This window comes from Epinephelus fuscoguttatus, unplaced genomic scaffold (genome assembly GCF_011397635.1).
Source record: "Epinephelus fuscoguttatus unplaced genomic scaffold, E.fuscoguttatus.final_Chr_v1 AP022699.1".
NCBI classification, from domain to species: Eukaryota; Metazoa; Chordata; class Actinopteri; order Perciformes; family Serranidae; genus Epinephelus; species Epinephelus fuscoguttatus.
This window is the reverse complement of record NW_026057521.1, coordinates 167,036-192,748: the sequence shown is the minus strand read 5'-3', so window position 1 is coordinate 192,748 and position 25,713 is coordinate 167,036. Positions and strand designations below refer to the sequence as shown.

Here is a 25,713-nt window from a genome sequence, read left to right as displayed (position 1 = left end):
GAGTTACAGAGGACCTGGAGGATGTTTTAGGATAGTAATAACATTATATAAGATAATCATATTACAAAGATAATATAAGATAATAACATTAAAGACAAAATGAAATTGCAATACTTTTTCAAAACTTGATGATTTTACCTTTCTGTACATTTTGTATACAAATTCATTTCAATTTCAATTTACAATGTTCAAAATTTTCTTCCCAGGGGGTGGGGGGGTGGGGGGTGGGGGGATGTCGGTCCCCCGACATCCCCCCCCCCGGAAGAAATAATTTTATTTATGAAGCACTTTTCAAGCCATGCACAAAGTGCTTTCCAAAATAAAACAAACACAAAAGACAATAAAAACCATAAAACATAATATGTGATGGCCTACAGTTGTAGGTGTAGAAGTGGGTTTTGAGAAGGCTTTTGAAAGTTGTGATGGAATCTGTTGATCTTATGCTGAGGGGACGACTGTTCCATAAGTGAGGGGCCATCACAGAGAAAACACGGTCACCCTTTGTTTTTAATCTTGACTGAGGACAGAGTATGAGAGAGGGAGAGACTGTGTGTGCAGAGAGTATGAGACGGAGAAACTATGTTTGTGTGTATCTCTATTCATAGTTATTCATTTGTGTGTGAGATAAATAAATCTGGCTTTGGAAATGTATGGATTTAGATTTTATGTCATTTCGTGCTTGTATGAGAGATGGAGTGCATTTGTAAGCACTAGGGCTGTCAAAATTGCTCCAAAATGACATTCGAATAGTCCTTCTAAAAATAACTCATAGGTTCGAACCATTCAAAAAAAAATTTCGCATTATGTCCACAAGAGGGTAAACTAATACAAGGAAACATAACTAGCCTACTTGTAGGTATTTTTAGTTCAACATAAACGTCTTTGAAAACATTTACATACCTACACATTAACCTCCTGAGACCCTGTTGTCCTCATTCATGGACACTTTTTGTGCCTTGTAGTGGTAGTAAGAGCACAATACACTAATCCATGTAAAAACAAGATGGCAAGTCAGTCTTGCAGCCAATCTTGACACAGAAGTACAAGGTCCAAAACCTGATTAAATTTAATGGTTGTAACTTTTTTATTTGTGATAAATAACGTGTGTAGTTTGGTATGGCAGAAAAAATTGACCAATTGTGGCAACATTAACAAGCTAAGACACTGTTAATTAGAAAGTAGTCATTTGAAGACACTGGGGATTTATCATCAGCTCCTTGAAGGGCATTGGGACTTAATTATCCTCTCATTTGAAGACATTGGGACATTATTATTGTTGACAATGTTTAATTATTTTAATTATTTTATACTTATTGGGTCCTACTGATCCCAAATACTGCAGCTAGGAGAAATTAAATATGCATACCAAACAAAAGTTCGGGTCTCAGGAGGTTAAAACACATAAAACAATTATCTATAACATTACGTTATATTACGACCATGGACCTCTCGCTCGCCCCCCCTCTCTGACCCGTCAGGCCACACCGCTCACAGAAGCGCTGCGAATAGCCTCGAAGCGCCGAGAAGCGAAGCCAGTTTCCTTTCGCCGCCCATGTTAACCGACTGTGTCATCCACACCGGCTGCGCTGCGCCGCGCAGCTCCGTGGCCGGCTCTGGTCTATTTTCTGCGCGAGCAAATGTGTCAAGCAGGGTGACGGAGACAACAGCTGGGAGCAGAACTGTTTGTCGACCAGCATGGAGAAATCCGCGTCTGATGTGAACGGAAATGCTCCGGCTTGTGCGCTGCACTTTGCAGCACCTCCGCGGGCAGTGTGGCCTTATGCAGTGCGTTCGGTGCAGCGGCCCAGGCCAACGCCCACTCGCAAAGAGGACAGCTGCGGTGGTGTTTTTTTTTTCTCCACAATCGAATATCAATTTTCACATTCGAAAGTCCGGTTTTTTTCAAATTCGAATTTAAATTCGAATTTAGCATATTCGTTGACAACCCTAGTAAGCACACGTATATGATGTGGCTCTTTGTAGTATCACAGTCATTTTTGTGGCTCTTGGTCTCTGACTGGTTTGCCACCCCTGTTCTAGCTCATTCCTGCTCACTGCAATTGTAGCCTCTGCATTAGGGCTGCACGATTAATCGTAATAAAATCGCGATCTTGATCCATATGCATATGCAATCTAATTTTTCAATGACGGTGATTCTGCAGGCCCAATAACGCAGCGTTATACCACGTGATGGAGAGCGACAGCCGGCCGGCCAGAAGTCAGTTAGACAGACAGACAGACAGACAGAGCCTCTCAGTCCTTAGCCGCTAACATTAGCTCATGTACAACACAGGTACCACACAGAAACTTTCACAAAGGGTCATGATGTACTTCTATTGACTGTCAAATTGCCAGTGAAAGTTGTTTACACTGCGGACACGGAGAGCATGGGACAAAGATCCTCTGAGAAGAAAGACGGATCACTCTGTTCTGCCACCAGGAACAAACTGGGAGGCAAAGATCCTCTCTGAGTAAGAGGGTTCACTTTGCTGCAGGGTTCACCAAAACGTTTTTTTTTTCTTTTAATAAATTGAACACACATTAAAGAACATACAAGATCCTGTAGAGAATTAATACATATAATACAATACAATAAACACTGTCAAATTAAATGAAGGAAGAGGATTTTTTTTAAAGTCAAATAAAATATTGGGGATTTATGTAAAAATATACATAGAGACATATAAATAATTATATAATTAAAGATATGTAGGCTATATTAGGTGAATACTCCTGTCAAATGCATGGTGTTGAAATGTTTAATTTTGATCTTTCTTAGTCCATTTAGACTTTATTTTATCATAACAATAACAATGAATATTATGAATTGTTCACATTTTAATTTAATTAACATTAAATTAACATTTATCACACAGCATTTTATGGAAAAGTCAAATGTTCAGTTTACAGTTTTAATAAACTCAGTACTGTTTTTCAACACATATATTGTTTTGTCTTCATTCAATGTAATTAGCACATATTGTTATTGCGGCATTGGTTTTGGCCTTGGTGTCCCACAATTTGGCCGTGATGCCCCAATAAATTTGTATTTATCAAAGGCCAAAGTGGCCTTGCCCTAAAAATGACTTAATTCCAGGCCTGGAATACCCACCTCAGAAAAATGTTGTTCAACATTGATATTATTGTTAAAATTGTTCAAAAGCTGTAAGAGAAGACAAGAGACTAAAGTTTATTGTTTTTATGGTCAGTGTCAGGCTGTCAGCCGTTTCATTTAAGCTAAAAACAGGAGTGTTCCCTCTCTGCTGACCAGAGTTTATGTGCCTTGTGTCTCTTGTATCAGGCACAATCACAGGTTTTGTTATTTTTTATTTTTTTTTTTTTTTAAGATATTTTTTGGGCATTTTTAGCCTTTATTTGATAGGACAGACAAGCGTGAAAGGGGGAGAGAGAGAGGGAGTGACATGCAGCAAAGGGCCACAGGCTGGAGTCGAACCCGGGCCGCTGCGGCAACAGCCTTGTACATGGGGCGCCTGCTCTACCACTAAGCCACCGACGCCCCACAGGTTTTGTTATTTAATGATTTTTTTTTATTATTTATTTATAATTTTTGTTACTTTTCCTTTTGTATCAAGAAATAAGCACAATAAATCTTTATGTTGAAAAAAACCGTGAGAGAATCGTGATCTCAATTATAAGCCAAAAAATCGTGATTCTCATTTTTTTTTTCCAGAATCGTGCAGCCCTACTCTGCATATGACGATAAATAATCAAGAAAGATCGGCCCAACCTCAATAGGGTTCTGTCCCTTCAAGGCTTCAATCCTAGCTCACAAGAGTTACACACTAAGCACTTGTCTTTTGTGAGACCTGTTTTCCCCACAAATAAAACAGGCTAACATTATTTACACAAGCCTATGATAGTTTATAATGCATTAGGGGCTGTACAAATGCTGTATTTTCTGCCCCCTCAAATCCATTGTTTTCAATGTATACGCTGCACCCTGAGATAAATAGAGTTCAACTTTTGGAATGTGGCAGAGTGCTCCACATGTCAAGTGACAGGAACAACTAATCACAGCCAAAAGATATCTTTCCCTTCTTCTGTAAATATCAGTTTGTGGTAAATATGAGGAAGTTCATCATTTTAGTGCAGGGCTACTTGGGGCTTTACATCTGTGCCATGGACAACATTTTAAATACAATACATATTTAAAAAACAGCACCTAAGGAAAATCAATTCTGCACTCAGGATTTCATGTAAGTAGGCTATGATATGGAGCTTGTTATGGTTGCTTAGCAAATTTAGACACAACCTGTCTCCATGCCACTGAAAGTTAGCACAAAATACGCACAAGAGTTGCACAGAGCGCCCAATCTTGCATTTTCCGGGCCGTTAAAGACACAGCATGTATATGAGACCTACATTAGCCTAGCGCCGAGCAGAGTTTTCCTCCTAACTCACAAAGTTCACCAACAAAACAATTGTCTTATACAAGACATGTTTTCCAACAACATGCTTAAGTTATCAGCATGATCCTATAATATTTTACATAGCACAAATTACCCTAGTGGCTATCTACTTTCCTCTACTCATATGAAGCCAGGATAGATCACACACAAGACTTACAATGCTATTTTGTGGGGGTTTTGTTGTCTTCACTATTCATTGTTTCTTTTTCTGTGAAATAAATGAAAATAAAGGCTTCCTTTCCACTAAGGGAAATGGTTTTCAGCTGACAAACAATCAAGAAGTCTAGACAGATCTAGACAGAGCCTTCACTGTTGGTACGGCATTGAGTCAATGCATACGTATAATTCCCGATAAAAAACAAATTCCAAGTTAACCAAAGAAAAATCAGCAAACTTTTTGTTGCTGCTGTTAATGTTACATAGGCTATAAGCACTGCTGCAGGACCATCTCTGAGCTACTTTCCTCCCGGTCAGTTAGCCTGCCCAGTTAGCATGCAGGACCACAACAACAGCACAGAGCTGTTTAGTGGTCACTCACACCAACGTCTAAACAGCTCAACTCTGTCCCCTATGTAACTGTTGTCAGCCTTGCCATGTAATGCTAACAGTTAGCTCTTTCACTGTGTGTGTGTGTGTGTGTGTGTATTAGTGGCACTATTTTTACCAGCACTGTATTGTGTTGCAGCAAAAGTTGAGCCAGTATCAACTATTTTGCTGAACAACTCTACATTTGCATCCCCCTGTGCCAACAGACCACTCAAATGAATAACAACACCGTATTTTTCTGTCCAGTACTGTAATATGATCCATCTTTAAAGCTGTGTTATCAACTGAGATTTAATCTGTTAATTTATCTAAAGAGGTGCTAATGTTATGTCTCTTCAAACAGAGAATGTATCTACATACCTGTAGCAGTAGTTGGGTGCTGACCACACAGTGAGCACTGTTTCGTTGAAGTGCCACTTGTAGCCCTCCATGACCAACTGGTGTGCTCGACAGATCATGTGGATGTCATTTGCAGCATTGAACTGGGCCACCACGTCACTCCCAAACAAGTAGCCAGCACCTCTGGGACTCACACCCCACCCTGTGGTGTCTGAGGAAGAGAAGGTCAGTCAAGAGAAGATCTGCTTCTGACATGGCATCAGGGTTAACCTCTGATAATTACTGCTGTATATTAAACTACAGTTCCACCACGGCTTTCAGTTTTCCTTTCATCAAACAGTCTCCTTGAACATTCATAAATGTGTGAGTAAACAGGGCTTGGCAGGATGCTTGTATACCTTCAGGGTCTGACCACAGTAGGTCACACATAGGCCCATCATGTGGAACTTCCTGTTTTCTGTCTATGGTTCGGATCTGGTCCAGTGTCTGGATAGAGGGAGACAAGCCACCGTGCACACAAAAGATCTGAAGAGATAGAAAGACAGACAGAGAAAGATGTATCAACCAACTGATGGACTATACATAAGATCCTCAGAAACTGAGAAGTTACTTAACCATCTATTATTGTTGCAATACTTTCGCAGAAACATTAAGTCTCTGGGAATTTATAGCATGGATTTTAATTGTTATCCAAGTGAAAAAAATACTGCACAATGTATCTCACCTTGCCATCAATGATAGCAGAGAGGGACAAATAGTCAAATATCTCAGTGCAGTATCTCCAGACTGTGACTGAGCCGTATTTGCGAAGGCACTCATCATAGAAGCCATAGACCTGGGTGATTTGGCGGGACTCATGATTTCCCCGAATCAGGGTTATCCTGTCTGGATAGCGCACCTGGGAAGCACAGCAGAAGCAAAGAGATGAGGCCAAGGGAATATAATAAGCCTTCTGCATGGCTCAAGGGATGAAAATATATGCTCAAGAATGTAGAATATGTACAAGAAACAACACAGAGCAGCTTCTCCTGTCAAAAACATCTTTGAGATGTGCAGTACAGGTAGAGAGATATGACCGCTTTTCTAAAAGAAGAAACTTTATACCTTAAGAGCTAGCAGAAGAAGGAAAGTCTCCACACTGTAGAAGCCTCTGTCCACAAAATCACCCATGAAGAGATAATTTGTCTCTGGGACATCACCACCAACCTATCACGTGAAAAGAAAAAAAAATTAGTTTAACATTGAGGTACTGTGAACTTGATGTAAATGCATCAACATTACATAGACACCACTGCCATTTTCACCTGTATCAAGCTTGACATAGGATCTGTTTGTTTGTACAAGGGAGAAGCACTCCTAGCATACAAATTCCATCTAACACACAGAGCATGTCCCTGCAACCTCAATGCTAAAAGATTTATCTACACTTTGCTTCAAGCTGGCATGCCAGGTGTGGGCACTGTGATGACAAATCTCTTTAGAAAAACTTACATACAGAAATAACGACAAAATTTTACAAGTCTACTATAAGTCTGTAGTACAGTAGTGTGTAACAAGAAACAGTTCTTACTCTAAACAGCTCTTTCAAGTCATAGAACTGACCATGTATATCACCACACACCTGTGAGGAAAAACAAACAAACACAGAACAGGAAAAACATTATTACCACAATTAAACTACTTTTACCTACTTAATTCTGAGCAAACAACAGCCAAAATAAAGTGTTACATACTGTGACAGGAGAGTCTACTCGCTGGACATTACTTTCTTCGACCAGGATCTCTCTGAAAGTACATAAATTCTGACTGATACACCAATTGACAGGTATATATTGATACATGTATTTGCATGCGCACGCACGGCGCCCCCCTAATATAATGGTGGGGGAAACACTGATCGACATATATATACACACACACATATATGTATATATACATATATACATATACATATAAGCAAAGTTCTGATTACCTGGCTTTGGCACACAGTGCCTTGACTTCATTTTCTTTAATGAGCTCACAGCGTCTGAGCTGCTCTATCTGTCGGTCCAGGTCACTGATGTCCCCCATTGTGACACACATAGGGAGGTAGAGCTGCTCACACACTATGGTCACACACACACGCACCGGGGTCACAGAAAGAACAGGATCCTTGTCCTCAGTCAACAGAGCGGCCAGTCACACTCCTTCCTCAGAAATAGACAAGGCTTATCAACACTTGGACGTCAGGCTCTTGCAATGCTGATGTTCACAATAAGTAACTGTAACAGGGAAAAAGACAGGGTAAAGCAATCAAACAACGTATCTGAATAAAAATCAATGCACTAACCCTCACGCAAAAGGATACATATCTTTAACGTTAGTTTAAATTTGATACTTAACTTGAATTTCCTCAAACGGGTTGCTAACTCGCATTACATAATAACGGCAATGCATTCTGTACGACAGAAAACTCTCATTACATTATTCGTTTATTTACACAGAATACGGATGAACAGTACACCAGAGAAAAATGACGTTATTCATTTGGCAATGGTAAGGCCTACGGGCGTAGCTAAAACAGTAAGCTAACCATTAGCATGTTAGCTTATATCACAGCTAACGACGTCAGCGAACAACTGATTGTTTGGTAACTAAACAACCATTTTGTTCGGGAATTTGTCCTGAAGGTTAACGCGAATGTCTGCCAACAGGTACCGAAGAACTAAACACCCTAAGCGTGCTAGTGGAATGCAGACACGTAACGTTATTTATCGTAATTAGCTGATGAAAAGCTCTATGTTAGCCCGCTATCCACGGCTGTTGTAACACTGGCTAACGCTTCTCGGCTAATTTTGGAAACAACACATGTAAAAAGGATTCACAATCCCCCGCTACTTCGACGAAACACGAGTAAGAGTGATTACCGTTAAGATGTTGATAGTAGAACAAACCTCAATACGTTTCATTCCGTGGAATTTCGCCGTCAACTGACGCTTATTCTCCCCCGGTATCGTCTTTGCCGGTCCACTCCTGCCGAGCTCATGAACACTAGCTTCTTGACTGTAACTTCCGGTGTAGGGTCCGCGCATTGCTCAGTGTATATTGGGTGGAGTGGGTGTGTAGAGGGGAGTTTACAATTCAGTCAAAAGGAAAATATTACGATTTTATTAAACGTGAAGGAAATCGGTCCGTGTATATTTTGATAGTCTGATGTTTCGTTTTCAAAATGAAACGGATTTACGGAAATACGGCCGTTTTTCCGTTTTTCGTTTTGAGACACAAAACCAAATAACTCAAAACGAAAAAACGGAAAAACCAAATCGACAAAACGGCCCAATTTTGATTTCTGCAAATTATTATTTTTTTCTTTTTTTTTTTTTTTTTACCGGTGACAACGACCCACGGGAAGCGGAAGTTAAGTGTAAGAACTTCAAAATAAAACTTTAGCGTGCTAACTGCTAACTTCTTATATTACAGGCTACCGCTCTCTTTCTAAACCATATGGTTCATATTTATTTTACTACTGTGAAAGTATAAGAGCTGGTTGTTTGGAAGAATGCGATAGGCATATAATTGTCATTTAAGCTTGAGTGCGTGAATGCATTTTGTGGAAAAACCTTACGTTCCCTGAGCATCTATAACGTTAAGTCACAGAGGTCCCGGTCAATAGGCTAGTGGCCTGTTAGTATTGCGATTATTATCAGCAGCAGGCATTATTGGAGGCATTATTTACAGGCTAATCATTAGAAAATGAGAACTTGTTATGGCTTTAGTGTACTTGGTGTTTAGCCACAGGGTGGCGCAGTGTTTACACAAATAGTAGACATGCTTTGAGGTTCAAAACAGCAGGCTCTGTGTCTCATCAATCATTGCATTTCAACCGAGAGGTGTGTGGAGGTCGATTCAATGGGGAGCTGCAAGGAATACAAATTGTGTTTTATTAGTCCTTTGGCGATCATTTTATCCGACTGCTAGTCATTTCTCCCGGCTTTGCACCGGGCGTCATCGGTTGCTATAACAACGGCGACAGAGACTCCTTTCCCGAGTCAAAATCCTTGAGGCCAACTGGCCGTGATGACTTCTGTATTTTAACTGCTACACTACTCAGCCGTTATAAGCAATGTAAACTGTAATGTGACCTCAATTTAACTGACAGTAAATGTGTATTCCAAAAATGTACAGCCCGGACCTATTTCACAGACGGACCACCGATGGCAACTATAAACTCATTAATTTTACCCTGGCATCTTTATATGACCCGAGGTCCGTTTCACAAAGCAGGTTCAACAAACTCTAAAAGTAACCCTGAACTCTGAGTTGATCTACCCTGAGATAGGAAACTCAGAGTTTCCTATCTCAGGGTGGTTGTTTGGAAGAATGCGATAGGCGATAGTCGCCGTTGTTATAGCAACCGATGACGCCCGGTGCAAAGCCGGGAGAAATGACTAGCAGTCGGATAAAATGATCGCCAAAGGACTAATAAAACACAATTTGTATTCCTTGCAGCTCCCCATTGAATCGACCTCCACACACCTCTCGGTTGAAATGCAATGATTGATGAGACACAGAGCCTGCTGTTTTGAACCTCAAAGCATGTCTACTATTTGTGTAAACACTGCGCCACCCTGTGGCTAAACACCAAGTACACTAAAGCCATAACAAGTTCTCATTTTCTAATGATTAGCCTGTAAATAATGCCTCCAATAATGCCTGCTGCTGATAATAATCGCAATACTAACAGGCCACTAGCCTATTGACCGGGACCTCTGTGACTTAACGTTATAGATGCTCAGGGAACGTAAGGTTTTTCCACAAAATGCATTCACGCACTCAAGCTTAAATGACAATTATATGCCTATCGCATTCTTCCAAACAACCAGCTCTTATACGTTCACAGTAGTAAAATAAATATGAAACATATGGTTTAGAAAGAGAGCGGTAGCCTGTAATATAAGAAGTTAGCAGTTAGCACGCTAAAGTTTTATTTTGAAGTTCTTACTCTTAACTTCCGCTTCCCGTGGGTCGTTGTCACCGGTAAAAAAAAAAAAAAAAAGAAAAAGAAAAAAATAATAATTTGCAGAAATCAAAATTGGGCCGTTTTGTCGATTTGGTTTTTCCGTTTTTTCGTTTTGAGACACAAAACGAAAAACGGAAAAACGGCCGTATTTCCGTAAATCCGTTTTATTTTGAAAACGAAACATCAGACTATCAAAATATACACGGCCCGGTCGCCTATCCCAGCCAATTTTGTATGAGGCTGGGTACATCCTAGACAGGTTTGCAGGGCAGACACATAGTTGACACATAGCAGACAACAATTTAGTTCATTCATCTATGGGTGACTGTAAAGTCAATCTGCATGTGTTTGAACCAAATAGAAAACCCTCGCTACAGTGAGACAGTGCTAACCACTGCACCACCATGCTAACTCTTTTGCAAATATAGAGAGAGATGGCCCTTTCAGTTAATTAGTTAAGCACACTAAAATGCAATAAGTCTGGGGAAAACAGTGGTTAGCTCCTCTCTAGTTTCTTATTCTGAAATCTAAAAGAAACAAAAGCACATTAATATACAAAAGAAAACATCATAAGACACATTTTACAAATCAAAGTAAAAAAGTAATATCAATATAAACAGTGTGAAAGTAAATAATATGCATTGCTAGACTGGAATACAATCTCCTCACCCAGTTGGAGACATGCAGGTGATTGGAATCTATATTTATATGAAACCATTTTAAGATTATATTAACAGGGACCAAAAACATACTTTATTATCTTTTATTCTTAAAATGGTGTTTTAAAACATATTCTTTAAAAGGGAGTCTACCAAATTAATGGTCAGACAAAGACTGGCTTCAGCTGCTCTCTCTCAGTTGTATCTCAGTATGGGAAGAAAGGCCCAAGTTAGCTTCCTGCCCCTTTTTACTCTGCCCCTTGCCTAGGTCTTTGTGCAAAGCCCTTTTCACACAGAGATTGTGAGACAGAGCTAATACTAAGTCCCTTTTATGCCTCTTTTGCATTTTTACACAGAACCAAATGATGTTAGCATCTTCCTGCCCCAGTGTGGGATTATGGGCTGCATCCCAGCATTGCTGAATCAAAAGAGACATGACAGGTGTGAAATGTATCATCACAGCTCTAGTGTGACATGAAACATACACATCAGCAGCGCTTTATAAACAATAACAATGGCAAAACATGTCAACAATCATTTACCATCTCTGTTATGAGGCGGCTGATCTTGTCCTCTGCTCTGAAGGTAAGGAGCTCCCAAATATCATTGTTTTCCCAGTTTGCAGATATTTACAGCTGCTGTTCTTCTTCTCTGAGTTAACCACTAACAGTTACTTTTTAGATTTCCCACAGTGGGTCACACATATAAACTGTTGTCAAAATGTCACACCCATCCTGGGGCCTGTATCACGAAGCGAGGTCAACCTTTCCTGGGTTACCCAGACCGATCCTGGGTTGACTAACCCTAACAATGGCAATCAGGATAATCGGTATCACGACGCTGGATATCAACTTGGTAACTCAACCCAGGGTTGCCTTATCAAGAGCCGTGAACGCGCATGCAGCGGACCAATCACAATCATGAGAGAAGCGCAGCGTCACTGATCGTCCTCACAGAGCGCCGTATGTGAGGAAAAAAAAGCATTTCTCGTGAGGATCAGAGATTAATTCTACTAAAATATGAGGGGAGAAAAGCAACATTACAGAAAAGGCCAACAAAGTGGCAGCTGCAGGAGAAGGAAACATGCGTGGCAACACATAACGGGATGAATAATGTTTAGTTTTAGTTTAGATGAGTTTATTTGCACACAATGTTAAAAACAGACAGTATAAAAATTTACAAGATTAAAAAAAGAAAAGTACCGGAGAGGTTAGAAGCCACTAAAAGTTTATCAAAGAAATTCCCCTGTCAAAACATAAATGAAATCACATAATAGAGAAGAAAAAAACGGGTCAGGAAAGAAGAAATAGAGGAGGAGAGAGAGAAAAATCAAGACAAAACAAGGTAGCAAATAAAATGATGTGTAGGTTACTCCTACACTCTCATCACTGCTTCAAGTAGCTACAGTACCTGTACCTGTACATCTGACACTGATCACACCCTTGAATCCCATGAAATCAATGCTGCGCAGATGAATTGCGTGTATTACAATTATCGTCTAACATCATTGCGTCTGATAAATTGGTCTTCTTTGTCATAACATTATATATGCTACAGTAAAGCTTAAAGCTGATGCTACAATTAAATCATCTCAACACCAAATTGATAGTCTGAATAAAATCATCCTGATATTGAGCTGTGTTAGAAATTAACAGCTGCGCAAAAATATAGCCTACCTAGTCTCCCTCTTTAAAAAACAAAAAGGAAAATCCCTCAAACACCATGAAGCGTAGACATGATAGGCTACTTTCCACATTTCCAGCAGCAAAGCTGTCAGTTAGGCCCATTATCTTTAACAGGGATCATTTCCTCCAACAAAACAAGTGTTGGCAATCATTAATGGTGCTATTAAGTGTCCGCAAATGATCAGTTTCTTTCTTATGAAGGGGTGGGATGAAATTTCAACTTCTTTACACTTCTTTTTTGACAATCTTTTCATTGTCTGTTGTTGTTGCTTTCTTTTCTTTATTAATGTTCAAAATAAACTTTAAAATCAAAATCAATCAAATGAATTAAACTTCCCGTCATGACTGGGCTGCATTTCTGTCAGCGGAGTCATTTTTTTCCGAACAGCTGATTGGCCAGTGGGTGGTGTTTTTTATAGGATCAGATTCAACCCTGAACTTACCCTGCTCCGGAGCAGGATAGCCATTCAGAGTAAGTTACCATGGTGATGTACCCCGATAAGAAATGAACCGGCTTCGTGAGACCGAAAACCCAGGGTTAACCCCGAAGTTACCTCCCTAAGACATTAATCCTGCTTCGTGATACAGGCCCCTGCCCATGGTCTCGTCCCATCGGCTGTCCTGTTTATGCAGACACTGTTTCAGTGCTGTTACTGCACTCCCGCTCATGGCAGATTAAAGGCGAGACCACTTTGTCCCCCATTTCACAATCATACCTTATATATAGCCCTGCAAAGTGGTATGACACTGCAATATTGCTGCCTTGAACAGGCAATGTAAGGGGCTCTAGCCTGCCTATTGCAAGTCCTTCCACATCCAAGATGAAAAAGCTAGGTTTAATTAGGTTTTATTGCATTAGCAGCTAATGCTAGCACCAAAAAAGCAGTATTATTTGTTTATTTTATTTGTTTATTTGGATGCCCATTAGCTACCACATTAGTAGCAGCTACTCTTCCTGGGGTCCACACACGAAATTACATTGCATAGCATTAAAACACATTACATTACATTACATTACATTACAGTACATAAGACAGTTAAAAACTTAATACAAGCAAAATAACATTCTATCTGATACCTCAGGCAACAACATAGTTACAGAACAATTTCAAATTTGCAGCACAATAAACAATAAAACAATAAACACTCAATCCCATAGACAAAAGAAAATGTAAACAATGTATGTGTCAGCTGTAATCAGAAGCAGATTTCATGAGATGTCTCTTTAATTTCCTTTTAAAATCTGATTTACTTGTTGACTGTGTGAGTTTTAATGGAAGACTATTCAGCTCTTTCATAAAATATCGTGTGTTGCATTGAATTGGTATTTGAGATGGGAAGCACAAAGGGACCTTGTGATGCATGTCTGGTGTCGTAGGAGTGTATGACAAAGCTAAAATTAAGCTGGTTGTACAAGATACTTGGGACCTTAGCAGATGAGATGTTTTTAACAAACAAAAGCAGAGATAAGAAGTCTTTTACTAATGACCATCCTAAAGTGGCATGCATTTTGTTGATGTTCGTCCTTTTTGTACAACACAGAGCAACACGTGCAGCTCTATTTTGGAGCAGTTGTAATTTTACCAAATCTTTCTTGGCAGCACTAGACCAAAACACTGGACAATAATCCAAGTGAGTGAGGACCAGTGTTTGAACAAATTTGGGAGATGCACTGTTGTGGTACATATTTGGTACATCTCTTGATGACTGACAGACTTTTTCCCATCGCTGCAACAATCTTATCAACCTGCTTTGACCATGTTAATTTACTGTCCAAAATAATACCAAGCAATTTTGTCTCCTTTACCTGTTGGATCGGCATTCCTTTAACTGCTAAATTTAATTGAGGCTTATTTTTCAATGCAATATGTGATCCAAATACAATGCTTTTTGTTTTTGATAAGTTGAGAACTAATTTATTGCTCTTAACCCATGTTATTACAGATTGTAATTCTGAGTTCATTGCCACTGTTAGATTATTAATTGCTTCTGTTGGCAGATATAAGGTTGTGTCATCTGCATACATAACTGCTGCTGTATGATTTAGAACAAGTGGTAGGTCATTTGTGAATATAGAAAATAAAACAGGTCAAAGGCAGCTGGCCTGCGGTACACCACACTGTAGTTGTTACAAAAAATATACTTTTTACTGTTGGACAAGTAGCTTTTCAACCATTCTATGGCATCATGTGTACAATTATAGCATTTGAGTTTGTTATGATCTATTACATCGAAAGCTGCACTAAATGTAGTTAACCTGTTAACTTAGGTTCAGGAACAGAACCACGCCTCAACCACACCTCTAATCACCTGCCAAGCCTACTTATGCCGGGTCAACCCATCCTACCCTGTTTGTCTCAAGATTTCTTGAGCTCAGACAGACAGCGCGTCTCACCTAAACGCTTCACAGAGAAAATTTTCATTCAAACAAAGACAAAACATAAAGATTGTCTAACGTTACCTACCATGGATCCGGTACCGCAGATCTACCCGACCAATTCAGAGGTGATCCGTTCGACGATCTGTTCGACACCGGTCCACCAGACTCGCAGCAGCAACCAGAATGCAGCCAAACACGCTGGCGTGGTGGCCTGCGTTCAGTGGTCAGCGTACCTCAGTCCCGGCATCTCCATTCAAGCTCCGCCAATGAGATCTCTCTGACTCCGACTCAAACCATGGGGGTCCACAGATCTCAGGCCTCTGCTCCTCCTTCAGCAAGGACCAGACACCGGGGGCACGGGCGTAGGAGCCAGCTCCAACCCTCTCCTCATCGGCAGCTGACCCCATCGCCTAGGCTTCCAGCTTCTGGCTCTTCACCACGGCGCACCCGCGGTGTGCCTCATCTGCGAGCCGGCAGTCTCCGCGTCCTCAAACTGAGCCCAGTATCAGAAACTGGACCGTCACTTGCCCCCAACGTTTCCTGCGGAGCGAGGGCATCCCATTTCACCGCAACGCCAACAAAGCCACACTTCTTCGACTTTATTCAGCCTCAACGCAGCAACAGACTCCATACCTCACACTCTTCCGGCTTCCTCACCCATGCCACCAACTGCCGGTGTCGTCAGGCGTGATGTCACAGGGTCATCGCTGCCTCAGCCACAGCCTGCATCAACAGCCCCCTCTGGTGGGGGCCAGGTTGTTTGTCCCCCTGTGCCTGCTCCCTCTGTTCCTGAATTCTCTCAGATGATTTCAGCTTGCTTTTCATCCCTGTCTTCGCAGGCTTCACAAAATCCCTGTGCACATACATCCTTTCATCCCATCATCCCGTCCTCTACCCTTCCTTCAGCCATTCCCAGCAACACGGCTTCTGCTCTTCTTTTTTCTGCAATAGCCAACGCAGCAGCAGGAGAGCCTCAGTCAGCAACTCAAGGGATCCCACCACAGGCTAACCAACTCGGTGATCTCCAGCCTCCTCCTTCACTTCCAACTGGTCTATCCTTTCCCCCTTCCCTCCCCATCCCCACCCCATCCCTTCCCCAACACCCAAATGTATTTTCTCATTGTACTGGCAATTTCACCCTCGCCACAGCAGCACCACCCATCCAGCCAGCTTCATCTGTTTATCGCCCTTCTCCTGTCTCTCCAGCACCACGCCAACAGATTCTCACAGGTGATTACGTAGATTTAGCCCAGCTTCTTAAGCCATCAGTCATCAACACTAATCAGCTCAGGGAAGTGCAGACAAACTTCAGCTCCGTGCAACTCCGCCACTCACTACCCTCACAGTCTAAAGACCTAACCCCCACAGAATTTGCCTTCGCTTTTTCTCTCTACCACAACGTTATCTGTTCTGCATTTCCCACATGGAGAGCAGAGCTGGATGATTATTTATCTATCATGCTTGACATGGATCTACGTTTTGGAGGGACAGGGTTTTACAGTTACCACGTGCACTTCGTTAACCAAGCAGCTGGCTGCATACAGCAATTTAACCAGGGAACATACTGGGGCACCCTTGACTCTGAACTCTACTGCCGCATATTCGCAGCCCACACGTCCCTCTCCTGCGAGCTATGTGGAGCGCCTTCTCACCCTGCCACAGCATGCACTGTCACTGCTCCGCTACCTCGCTCACGTCCATCTTCCTCATGCAACACCACAGTCTTTAACCGCCTGTCAGACCAACTTGTACAGCACCTCAGCACCCCCATTCAGGTAAATGTCCTTACCACTGTTCTACAAAACCATCCTGATAGACACCTTGTTCATTTTCTCATAGATGGCTTCACACATGGTTTTCATCCCGGTGTGGCAGTCCTCCCTGACATTTCCCACGTCTGTCACAACCTCCAGTCTGCTCTTGCAGAACCTCACACTGTCGACACCCTGTTGGCTAAAGAGGTCAAAGAAGGATTCATGATAGGCCCGTTCAATATTCCTCCTTTTCCACTGTTGCGCATCAGCCCAATAGGTGTTGCCACTTGCAAATACTCTGGAAAAAGAGGCTAATTATGGACCTGTCTTCCCCACACAACTCACATTCCAAGCATCAACAGCGTCATTCCCAGTCCGGATTTCTCCATGCAATACGCAACCATCAACCATGCCATCACCCTCATTCGGCTAGCAGGACGTGGAGCTTGGCTTTCTAAAGCAGACATCACCAGCGCACTCAAAGTTTTGTCCATTCATCCTGACTTCTGGCGTTTTTTCGGCGTTTGCTGGAAGGGGGCACATTATTTTTCTGTGCGTCTTACCTCTGGCTGCAAAAGCAGTCTTAAGATCTTCGATTCTCTTTCAGAAGCCCTATGCTGGATCCTCACTAACAACCACAGGCTCCCTTACATTTTCCATCTTCTCGACGATTTTCTTGTCGTCAATCCACCATCCTCACCTCCTTGCTACGGGCTCAATACGCTCACTAACGCTTTCTCTGAACTCGGCATCCTCTTTCTGAGGAGAAAACATCAGGACCTGGCACTTCCATTGACTTCCTTGGCATCACCCTGGATTCAATTTCCTTCCAAGCATCTCTGCCCTTGGAGAAAATACAGTGCATCTCTCTGCTTCTGTCAAACTACCCCCTAGCAGACAGATGTACCAAACGCCAGCTGTTAGCCCTCCTTGGCCATCTCAATTATGCCATCCGCATAATCCCTCAAGCTGCGCAATGTGCATGTGGTTACATTTCCTATCTTCTTGGAATGGCATTTCCTTCTTCTACAACAACTTCATCACCCAGCCTGACGACATTCAAGTTTTCACAGATGTGGCTCCCTTCACAGGTTTTGGCGGCTACTATGGAGGGAGATGGCTCGCCTCCCCTTGGCCCCCAGAGTTCGAATCCCTCGAGTCAGAGTCCCGCTCTCCTTCCTATGCGCTTCACGAGCTGTATCCCATCAAAATAGCTGCCATTCTATGGGGGCACGAATGGTCTAGGAAGTCCATACTTATCCACTCCGATAACACCACAGTTGTAGAGATCCTGAACAAGGTCGATCTCATTCTTTAGCCATCATGCAGTTCCTGCACAGACTCACCTTATTCTCAGCTCAACACCAGTTCATCCTCCGGGCAGCCCACGTTCCCGGTCATCACAACAACATTGCTGACTCATTGTCTCGCTTCTCATTCCAGAAATTCAGACACTTGGCCCCAGAATCGGATCTTCACCCAACACCTATCCCACCGTTTTCAGCCACAATATTTAACTAGCTCCACAGCTGTCAAACCTCTCTCATGCTTCACAAGAAGCCATCCTTAACAGTCTTGCCCCAAGCACACTCTCAGCCTACCTAACTGGCTGGAATCGCTTGCATTTCACTCCACCTACCAGCTACCTTTTCCCTCTCTGGATGTCATGTCCATCTGCAATTTCATCACCCATGCTCATTCCATCCAAAAAATACGGTCCTCCACCATCCAGTCCGACTTAGCAGGAATCAACTTCTTCATCAAACTCGTCACTGGCTTCCATTGTCCTTCAGCCTCCCATTCTCATGTTACTATTGTGGCAGCACACACGTACGAGTGGGGTTGGTACAATAGTTAGATTTATAAACAACCCAATGGAAGCCAGACAACACCACCCTGGGAATTTCGCCCAGGAAATAGTTATAGTACCAATACAAGGCACACAGGTTAGTTTTACTTGAGGCAGGAGACGTGGTTCTGGTTAAAATACAATATGCTTTATTACAAAAGTTATTAAAAATACCTAATAAAAATACCATGCATACAAGGATGTGAAGGGAAGGGAGGACACTAACAGGGCTGGAGCTTACCAGTGGAGGGGAATGGGGCAATGAGGAGGCGAGAGGAATCCCAGGAAAAGGAGCACCCCAGTCACTCGTGTCACTCACGCACGCAAACACACAACGGGAAAACCAAATGAAAACCGGGGGTTGCACAGCACACAAAAGGGGACACCACCACCAGGGCACCAAGACCACCACCGTAAGCTTCCAGCACCTGAGAGGGGAAACGATTATTGGGGTGAACTCAAATAATCAAATCACCAATAAACAAAAATAAATACAAAGCTTTTAACAAAGGGGCAGCAACCAAGTTTGCAACTTAACCAAATTAACAAAATAATTTAGCTGCCATAAATATTTCAAAACAATTTAACAAGAACAATGTACACAAAATAATCAGAATTATTCAAACAGAATATAAACGACACTTGATCAAAATAAAGTTAACCTGAAATCAGATAACCAAAACAAAAATAATTGAAACTAATCAATTGAGTGCACCTCCAGTGGTGACAAAAGGAGCAAATGGGAGGCCAATGAACAACAATGAGAAAATAAGAGAGTTAACCCCACAGCTCACACACATAAAATATGGGCCCAAGGAAAATGGGCTGTGAACGTCAGCATATACAGTTCGTTTATTTTAGCTGCACGAGCCTCCTATCAACGCCAGTATTGTTGACACCGGCAGAAGCAAGGTAGGAAAGCCACAGCCCAGAGGCAAGGCACAGCAAATGGTGGTGTACACACATAGACCACGGAACCGGGGGGGGGCCAGGGGGCTGCAAATAGTAATAGTCATTTTGATCCACACTCCACCAGTTGGTGGCGGTAATGGGCCAATTCGCTGTTTGCCAACAGCCATTAAACAGTAGAAGAAGAAGAAAAATAAGAAGAAGAAGATGTAGCCTAGCGACGGGATGTCAACACAAGAACTTGGTGCACATGCATGAGCGTTTCCACTCCATATTTATTCATAAATGGACGAATATGCCCTGAACCAGCTTTCATACCAATTTGCCGCTTGCTCCACCTGTCTGTCTGTCTGTCTGTCATGAGACAAACATGAAAGAAGACATGCAGTTTATTGTGTTTCACCGGTGACGAGCTCTCATTACGGGTGACTACTACGCACGTCTGCACGCTCTTTATAACTCACTGTGTGAACCTATGTTGCATAATAAAGATTTGCCTCCTCGTAATTTTTAACCACTCCCTCAGTAACTTCATCCTGGCGACGGGCTTGCCTTAACCTCAATCACTGCATGATTATATGAAGGTAGAAAAATAGCCTAAATAAATACAGAGGAGGAGAATAGAATATGAAACAGCCTTTATTTCATTAAAAACTTAATGAAAACAACGAAATAGGAGCGCTATTCTTGACCAGTGCGTCAAAAGACATGCAGGCCAGGGAAATGAAACAAACAACCCCATGAATCTCTTTATTAATAGCCTATAAAATGACGTGTTTTCTCCTGCGGGATGGGAGAAGACACAAAATCAATGCATCTCTATTATTGTGCGGGCATAAATTCTCAGAGTTTTGCGGGAGCGGGCAGGAGCGTGATGAAGAAAACAGTCCAGCGCAGGGCTCTACTCTATATGAATAAAAGCCTAAGTTGTAGCCTATCTGTGTTTTTACGAGCCAAGTCACCACACACCTTCACTCACTCTCACCAACTGCTGCTGATAAAAAAAAAACTCCCACTGACTGCTGCATATTGATTTGATATTAGTGTGTGTTTATCAATACGTCATGCATGAGCGTCGCGAGCTAACGGCGGGCACCTGTGCTGGCTGCATCTGGGAAAATGAAGAGACAGAAGTCGATATCTGATTTTCTTCAAGTAAACAGAAAAAACAAAATGATCAAATTACTCCAGCTTCCACTGTGGCCTTATCTGTGCCTTTATGTATAAATAGGCTTGGCCTGTTGTGTGTGAATGTTAGAGTGGGATCAGAGGGGTTAATCTGAGCAAGCATGTGTTCGTGTTCATGCGTGTACTGTAGATGTGACTGTGTGGCGTCGGAATAAAAAAAGTGCTCCGCAACGTCAGTTATAGCCTATTGTCTGTTTCAATGCATATGGCATATGGCCCCCCCTTGTTCAGATGTGTTCCGCGGTCCATGTGTACACAAATCAGTACAAAGCAGCGGCCGAGCACAGCAAAACAGGAGCAAAGCAACGCAGACCCAAGCAAGGCAGAACCAAGCAAAGCAGCAGTGGTTCACAATCAGCAGCGTCACATGGCCCACCTATCAGTGTCTGCCATAAATAAAAAGAAATAAACTAAATTAATATAAAAGACAAACTACATGTTAAGGGTGAGAGCAGAGAGACAGGTTGACATGCGCTTTACATACTGATCAGGCTGCGTCAGACCACATGTGGGAGAGGAGAGGAGAGCTTCACGCTCAGATGGCTGCGGTTGCAAACCGCGGCCACCAATAAGCCATGTGCGCCGGAACGGTGATTCCCCGTGAGCGGTTACATCGGCACGGTGTCCGACAATCCGACGTCTGAAACCAAACATAGCGACCAATATAATAACGTGCCGAATCAGGCGAAATCAGGTACCAAAGTAAGACAGCTACTGCCACATTACCTGCACAAGCAATGGTGGGAAGGAAGAAGTGAGGCGGCCAGGAAGTGGGCGGGCCTCAGAGCCAAAGAGTGAGAGGGCGTCAAGATGGGTACTGCCCTCCTATAATAGAGTGGCCTCAGGTGCTGATTGGTTAATGTGCTGAGGGGAGAGCAAGGTGGCACGCTCGTCATGAGAGCAGGGATGATACATCTCATCCTGCTACACTATGTTAATAAAAAGGCTTGCGTAAACAGGAGCCGGATCTCCCAGCTAGGCACTTGCCACTCACTTCAGACCTTCTCAGCCTCTGCATTTGCACCCTTCATTCAAGCTACATATCTCCTATGGTTGACCTAACCCTAGAATCCATGTTTCTGCTGGCTTTTTTCAGATTCCTGAGGTGCTCTGAATTTGCCTCGACTTCATCCGTCTATAATCCTTCTCATCACCCCAGTCTATCTGACATAACCATCCACACTGCTGACTCACTCATATTCACGCTCCGAAGGAGCAAAACAGATCAGTTGGGAGTTTCTTTTCCTATCTACTTATTCCGCCTCGAATCCTACCTCAGCCCATACGAGCCACTGACCAAATACATCAGCTCCAGGTATGCTGCTAAGGCATCACCTCAACACCCACTCTTTCTCACTGAAACAGGAAACACTTACACCAAGTCCTACGCATTTCAGGCGTATCTCCAGAACTTTATTCTAGCCACTCATTCCGCATCGGCGCAGCATCCACAGCAGCCAGACTAGGCATCTCAGACCAAACCATTCAGGTCCTAGGCCGCTGGTCATCCCAAGCATATCGCTCCTACATCCACAACAATCTTGACGATCTCCGTCGAGCTCATGTTCAAATCAGTTCAATTTAAATCTGACTCTTTTGGGGGCCAGTGATCAGCTCGGGTGGATATATACGCCTGAGACTGAACCCCCACACTGAGTCTCCCTCCGCCCGGTCTTCAATACATCCTCCCAGACCAGCCTAACACATGACATCTTCCCTCTACCTCACCCACATCCATTCATCTATTCTCAACATTCAATAACTCCTGTATTTGAAACGACATATTGTTGTGGCGTGGTTCTTGCTAGTGAAATGTAGTTAACCTGTTAACTTAGGTTTGGGAGCAGAACCACGCCTCAACCACACCTCTAATCACCTGCCAAGCCTACTTATGCCGGGTCAACCCATCCTACCCCATTTGTCTCAAGATTTCTCGACCCACCTTCCCTTTCCCTTCCCTTCATCCTTCCATCTTCCGAACTCATCCCTACCCTCAACCCTTCATCCCTCATCCATTCGACCCTCAACCCTCAACCTTCATCCCTCAACCCTTCATCCCTCATCCCTTCATCCCTCAACCCTTCATCCCTTCATCCCCTCATCCTCCTACCCCATCCCTACCCTCATCCCTTCATCCCCTCATCCTCCTACCTCATCCCTACCCTCATCCTTTCATCCCCTCATCCCATCATCCTCCTACCTCATCCCTACCCTCACCCCTTCATCCCCTCATCCCTTCACCCCTTCTGTCATTTTCAATCCAGTGCATACCTCTCCCATGTCTCATTCTAGGCACGTCTGGGGGCCAGTGATCAGCTCGGGTGGATATATACACCTGAGACGGAACCCCCACACTGAGTCTCCCTCTGCCCGGTCTTCAATACATCCTCCCAGACCAGCCAAACAGATGACATCTTCCCTCTACCTCACCCACATCCATTCATCTATTCTCAACATTCAATAACTCCTCTATTTCATTTAACCTTTAAACGACATATTGTTGTGGCGTGGTTCTTGCTAGTGAAAATCTAATAAAACTACACCCACCAACTTTTTATTGTCTATATGTCGTAGACAATCATCTGTTAACTGTGATAGTTGAATGTTCTTGACAGTAAGCATGCTGAAAGTCTGACATTAATTTATTCACTGTAAAGAAGAATTGTGTTTGGTCAGATACTATTTTTTCCAGTAGTTTGCCAAGAGTCGGGAACAGAGTGATTGGACGACTGATTTTTTCCACTGAAAGCCTCATTTGTATTTTTTGGTAGAGGAATTACTTTAGCTTCTTTCCACCTCTCAGGAAATACACCTCTTACTATACTTGCATTGAAATTTGTATCTGAATTCTCAGAGTTTTTATCCACTTTAGTTCTTAAATCAGATAAAGTTATTATGGTAGGTGATTTTAACATTCATGTTGACGTTGATAATGACTCCCTGGCTACTGCGTTTATCTCATTATTAGACTCCATTAGCTTCCGTCAGGGTGTACATGAACCCACTCACTGTTTTAACCACACCCTCGATCTAGTTCTGACGTATGGAATTGAAATTGATAACCTAACAGTCTTTCCACAGAATCCCTCGCTATCAGATCATTATTTAATAACTTCTGATTTCTTTCTACTCAATTACATGCCACTCAGCAACAGTTACTATACTAGATGTTTATCAGATAGTGCTGTCACAAAATTTCAGGCAAAGATTCCATCGACTTTGAATTTAATACCATGTTCTTCTGTAACAGAGGTTTCCCATACTGACTTTAAACTCTCCCGAATTGATCATCTTGTCAATAGCGCTGCAGGTTCGCTGCGAACGACATTTGACTCTGTAGCACCTCTTAAAAAGAAGTTAACAAAGCAAAGAAAGTTTGCTCCTTGGTACAACTCTCAAACCCAAAAATTAAAACAAATATTGCAAAAATTTGAAAGGAATTGCCGATTAACCAACTCGAAGAATCTCGTTTAATCTGGGAACAGTCTCAAAACTTATAAGAGGGGCCTCTGCATTGCCAAAGCAAACTATTACTCAGCATTAACACAAGACAATAAGAACAACACCAGGTTTCCTTTCAACACTGTAGCCAGGCTGACTGAGTCACAGCTCTATTGAGCCTTGTATTCCTTTAGCCCTTAGCAGTAATGATTTTAAGAGCTTTTTTAAAGACAAAATTCTAACTATTAGAGGCAAAATTCATGGCCTCCTACCCTCAAACGGAACTAATCTGCCCTCAAACACAGCTGTAAGACCTAATATATATATAGATAGCTCCTGATTTCTCTTTCACAATTGACCACAATGATTTCTTCATCTAAATCATCAACGTGTCTCTTAGACCCCATCCCAGCTAGGCTATTTAAGGAAGTCTTACCTTTAGTTAACACTCACGTATTAGACATGATCAATATATCTTTATTAACAGGCTATGTACTACAGTCATTTAAGGTAGCTGTCATTAAACCTCTTCTAAAAAAGCCCACCTTGGATCCAGAGGTGTTAGCCAACTATAGACCAATATCTAATCTTCCCTTTCTTTCAAAGATCCTTGAGAAAGTAGTCGCAGACCAGCTGTGTGATTTTCTCCATGATAATAATTTATTTGAGGAATTTCAGTCAGGATTTAGAATGCATCATAGCACTGAGACAGCACTAGTTAAAATTACAAATGACCTTCTGATTGCTTCAGACAAAAGACTCGTCTCTGTACTTGTTTTATTATCTTGGTGCGGCATTTGACACAATCAAAGACGGTGGATAAACCAAGATGGTCCACTGCGAGTCAGTTTCCTGTATCAGTGTCACGTGGGGTTCGTGACCACCACGCCCCTTTAGGAGACTACAGCAGGTCCTGAGTCCATTGACTTCAGTGGGAGAAATGAACGTGATTACAGATTATGGCCGATTCTTTTGCCCCATAGTCATGGAAGCAGATATTGGACCCATTTATCACAAGCCACATATCTTCAGAACATTCCGACACCAAAATGGCAAATTTCAGATGGACAAATCAGGAGAAAATTTACTTTGTTCAAGACCTGTTTCTGTCTCAACAACACACTCTCGCAAGATCTGGCAACAGATATCTCCTCTCTGGTGCTGAAATCAGTGCAGTTTCACCAAAGATACTGGATTACTAAAAATATTTTTTTCCAGCGGATATCTTAGTTACAACATGATTGAGCTAACTGGAGTAGTTTCATGTCGTATCTGACAACGGGAGGCTTTTAACAGATGATGTCCTGATGTTAGCTTTGCTGCTGCTGTTAGCTGTCCCTGTCAGCTGCAGCCACTGACTGCCACTCTGTTTTTTAGACATCGTGATTTGTGAACTGAATAAATACCACACATAGCAACACAAAACTGCTTTGCTAGCTCAATCATGTTGTAACTAAGATATCTGCTGGAAAAAATATTTTTTTCACAGACCGTTTATTGAGTTACTGACTTATTACAGACACCGCTAACGGCT

General features: G+C 42.4%; 1 protein-coding gene across 5 annotated transcripts in view; it reads right to left on the bottom strand.

Annotated features, from left to right (window-relative positions):
• The window catches only part of LOC125885358 (serine/threonine-protein phosphatase 4 catalytic subunit B), a 45,609-nt gene extending 37,188 nt beyond the window's left edge, over positions 1–8,421 (bottom strand). For 2 of the 5 annotated variants that reach the window (XR_007448861.1, XR_007448860.1), the window contains exons 1-8: positions 8,249–8,421; positions 7,288–7,576; positions 7,049–7,100; positions 6,886–6,936; positions 6,420–6,521; positions 6,040–6,213; positions 5,714–5,840; positions 5,337–5,526 (exon numbers count right to left, since the gene is read on the bottom strand). Coding sequence is in view for 3 of the 5 variants with exons in the window: in XM_049570850.1 (XP_049426807.1) it covers positions 5,337–5,526; positions 5,714–5,840; positions 6,040–6,213; positions 6,420–6,521; positions 6,886–6,936; positions 7,049–7,100; positions 7,288–7,397 (806 nt within the window). In the remaining 2 variants the exon portion in view is untranslated. Of the gene's footprint in view, positions 1–5,336; positions 5,527–5,713; positions 5,841–6,039; positions 6,214–6,419; positions 6,522–6,885; positions 6,937–7,048; positions 7,101–7,287; positions 7,577–8,221 lie in introns of all 5 variants that reach the window. The other 3 variants (XM_049570850.1, XM_049570849.1, XM_049570848.1) reach the window with 3 other exon arrangements.
• Between the last annotated feature and the right edge of the window lie 17,292 nt (positions 8,422–25,713).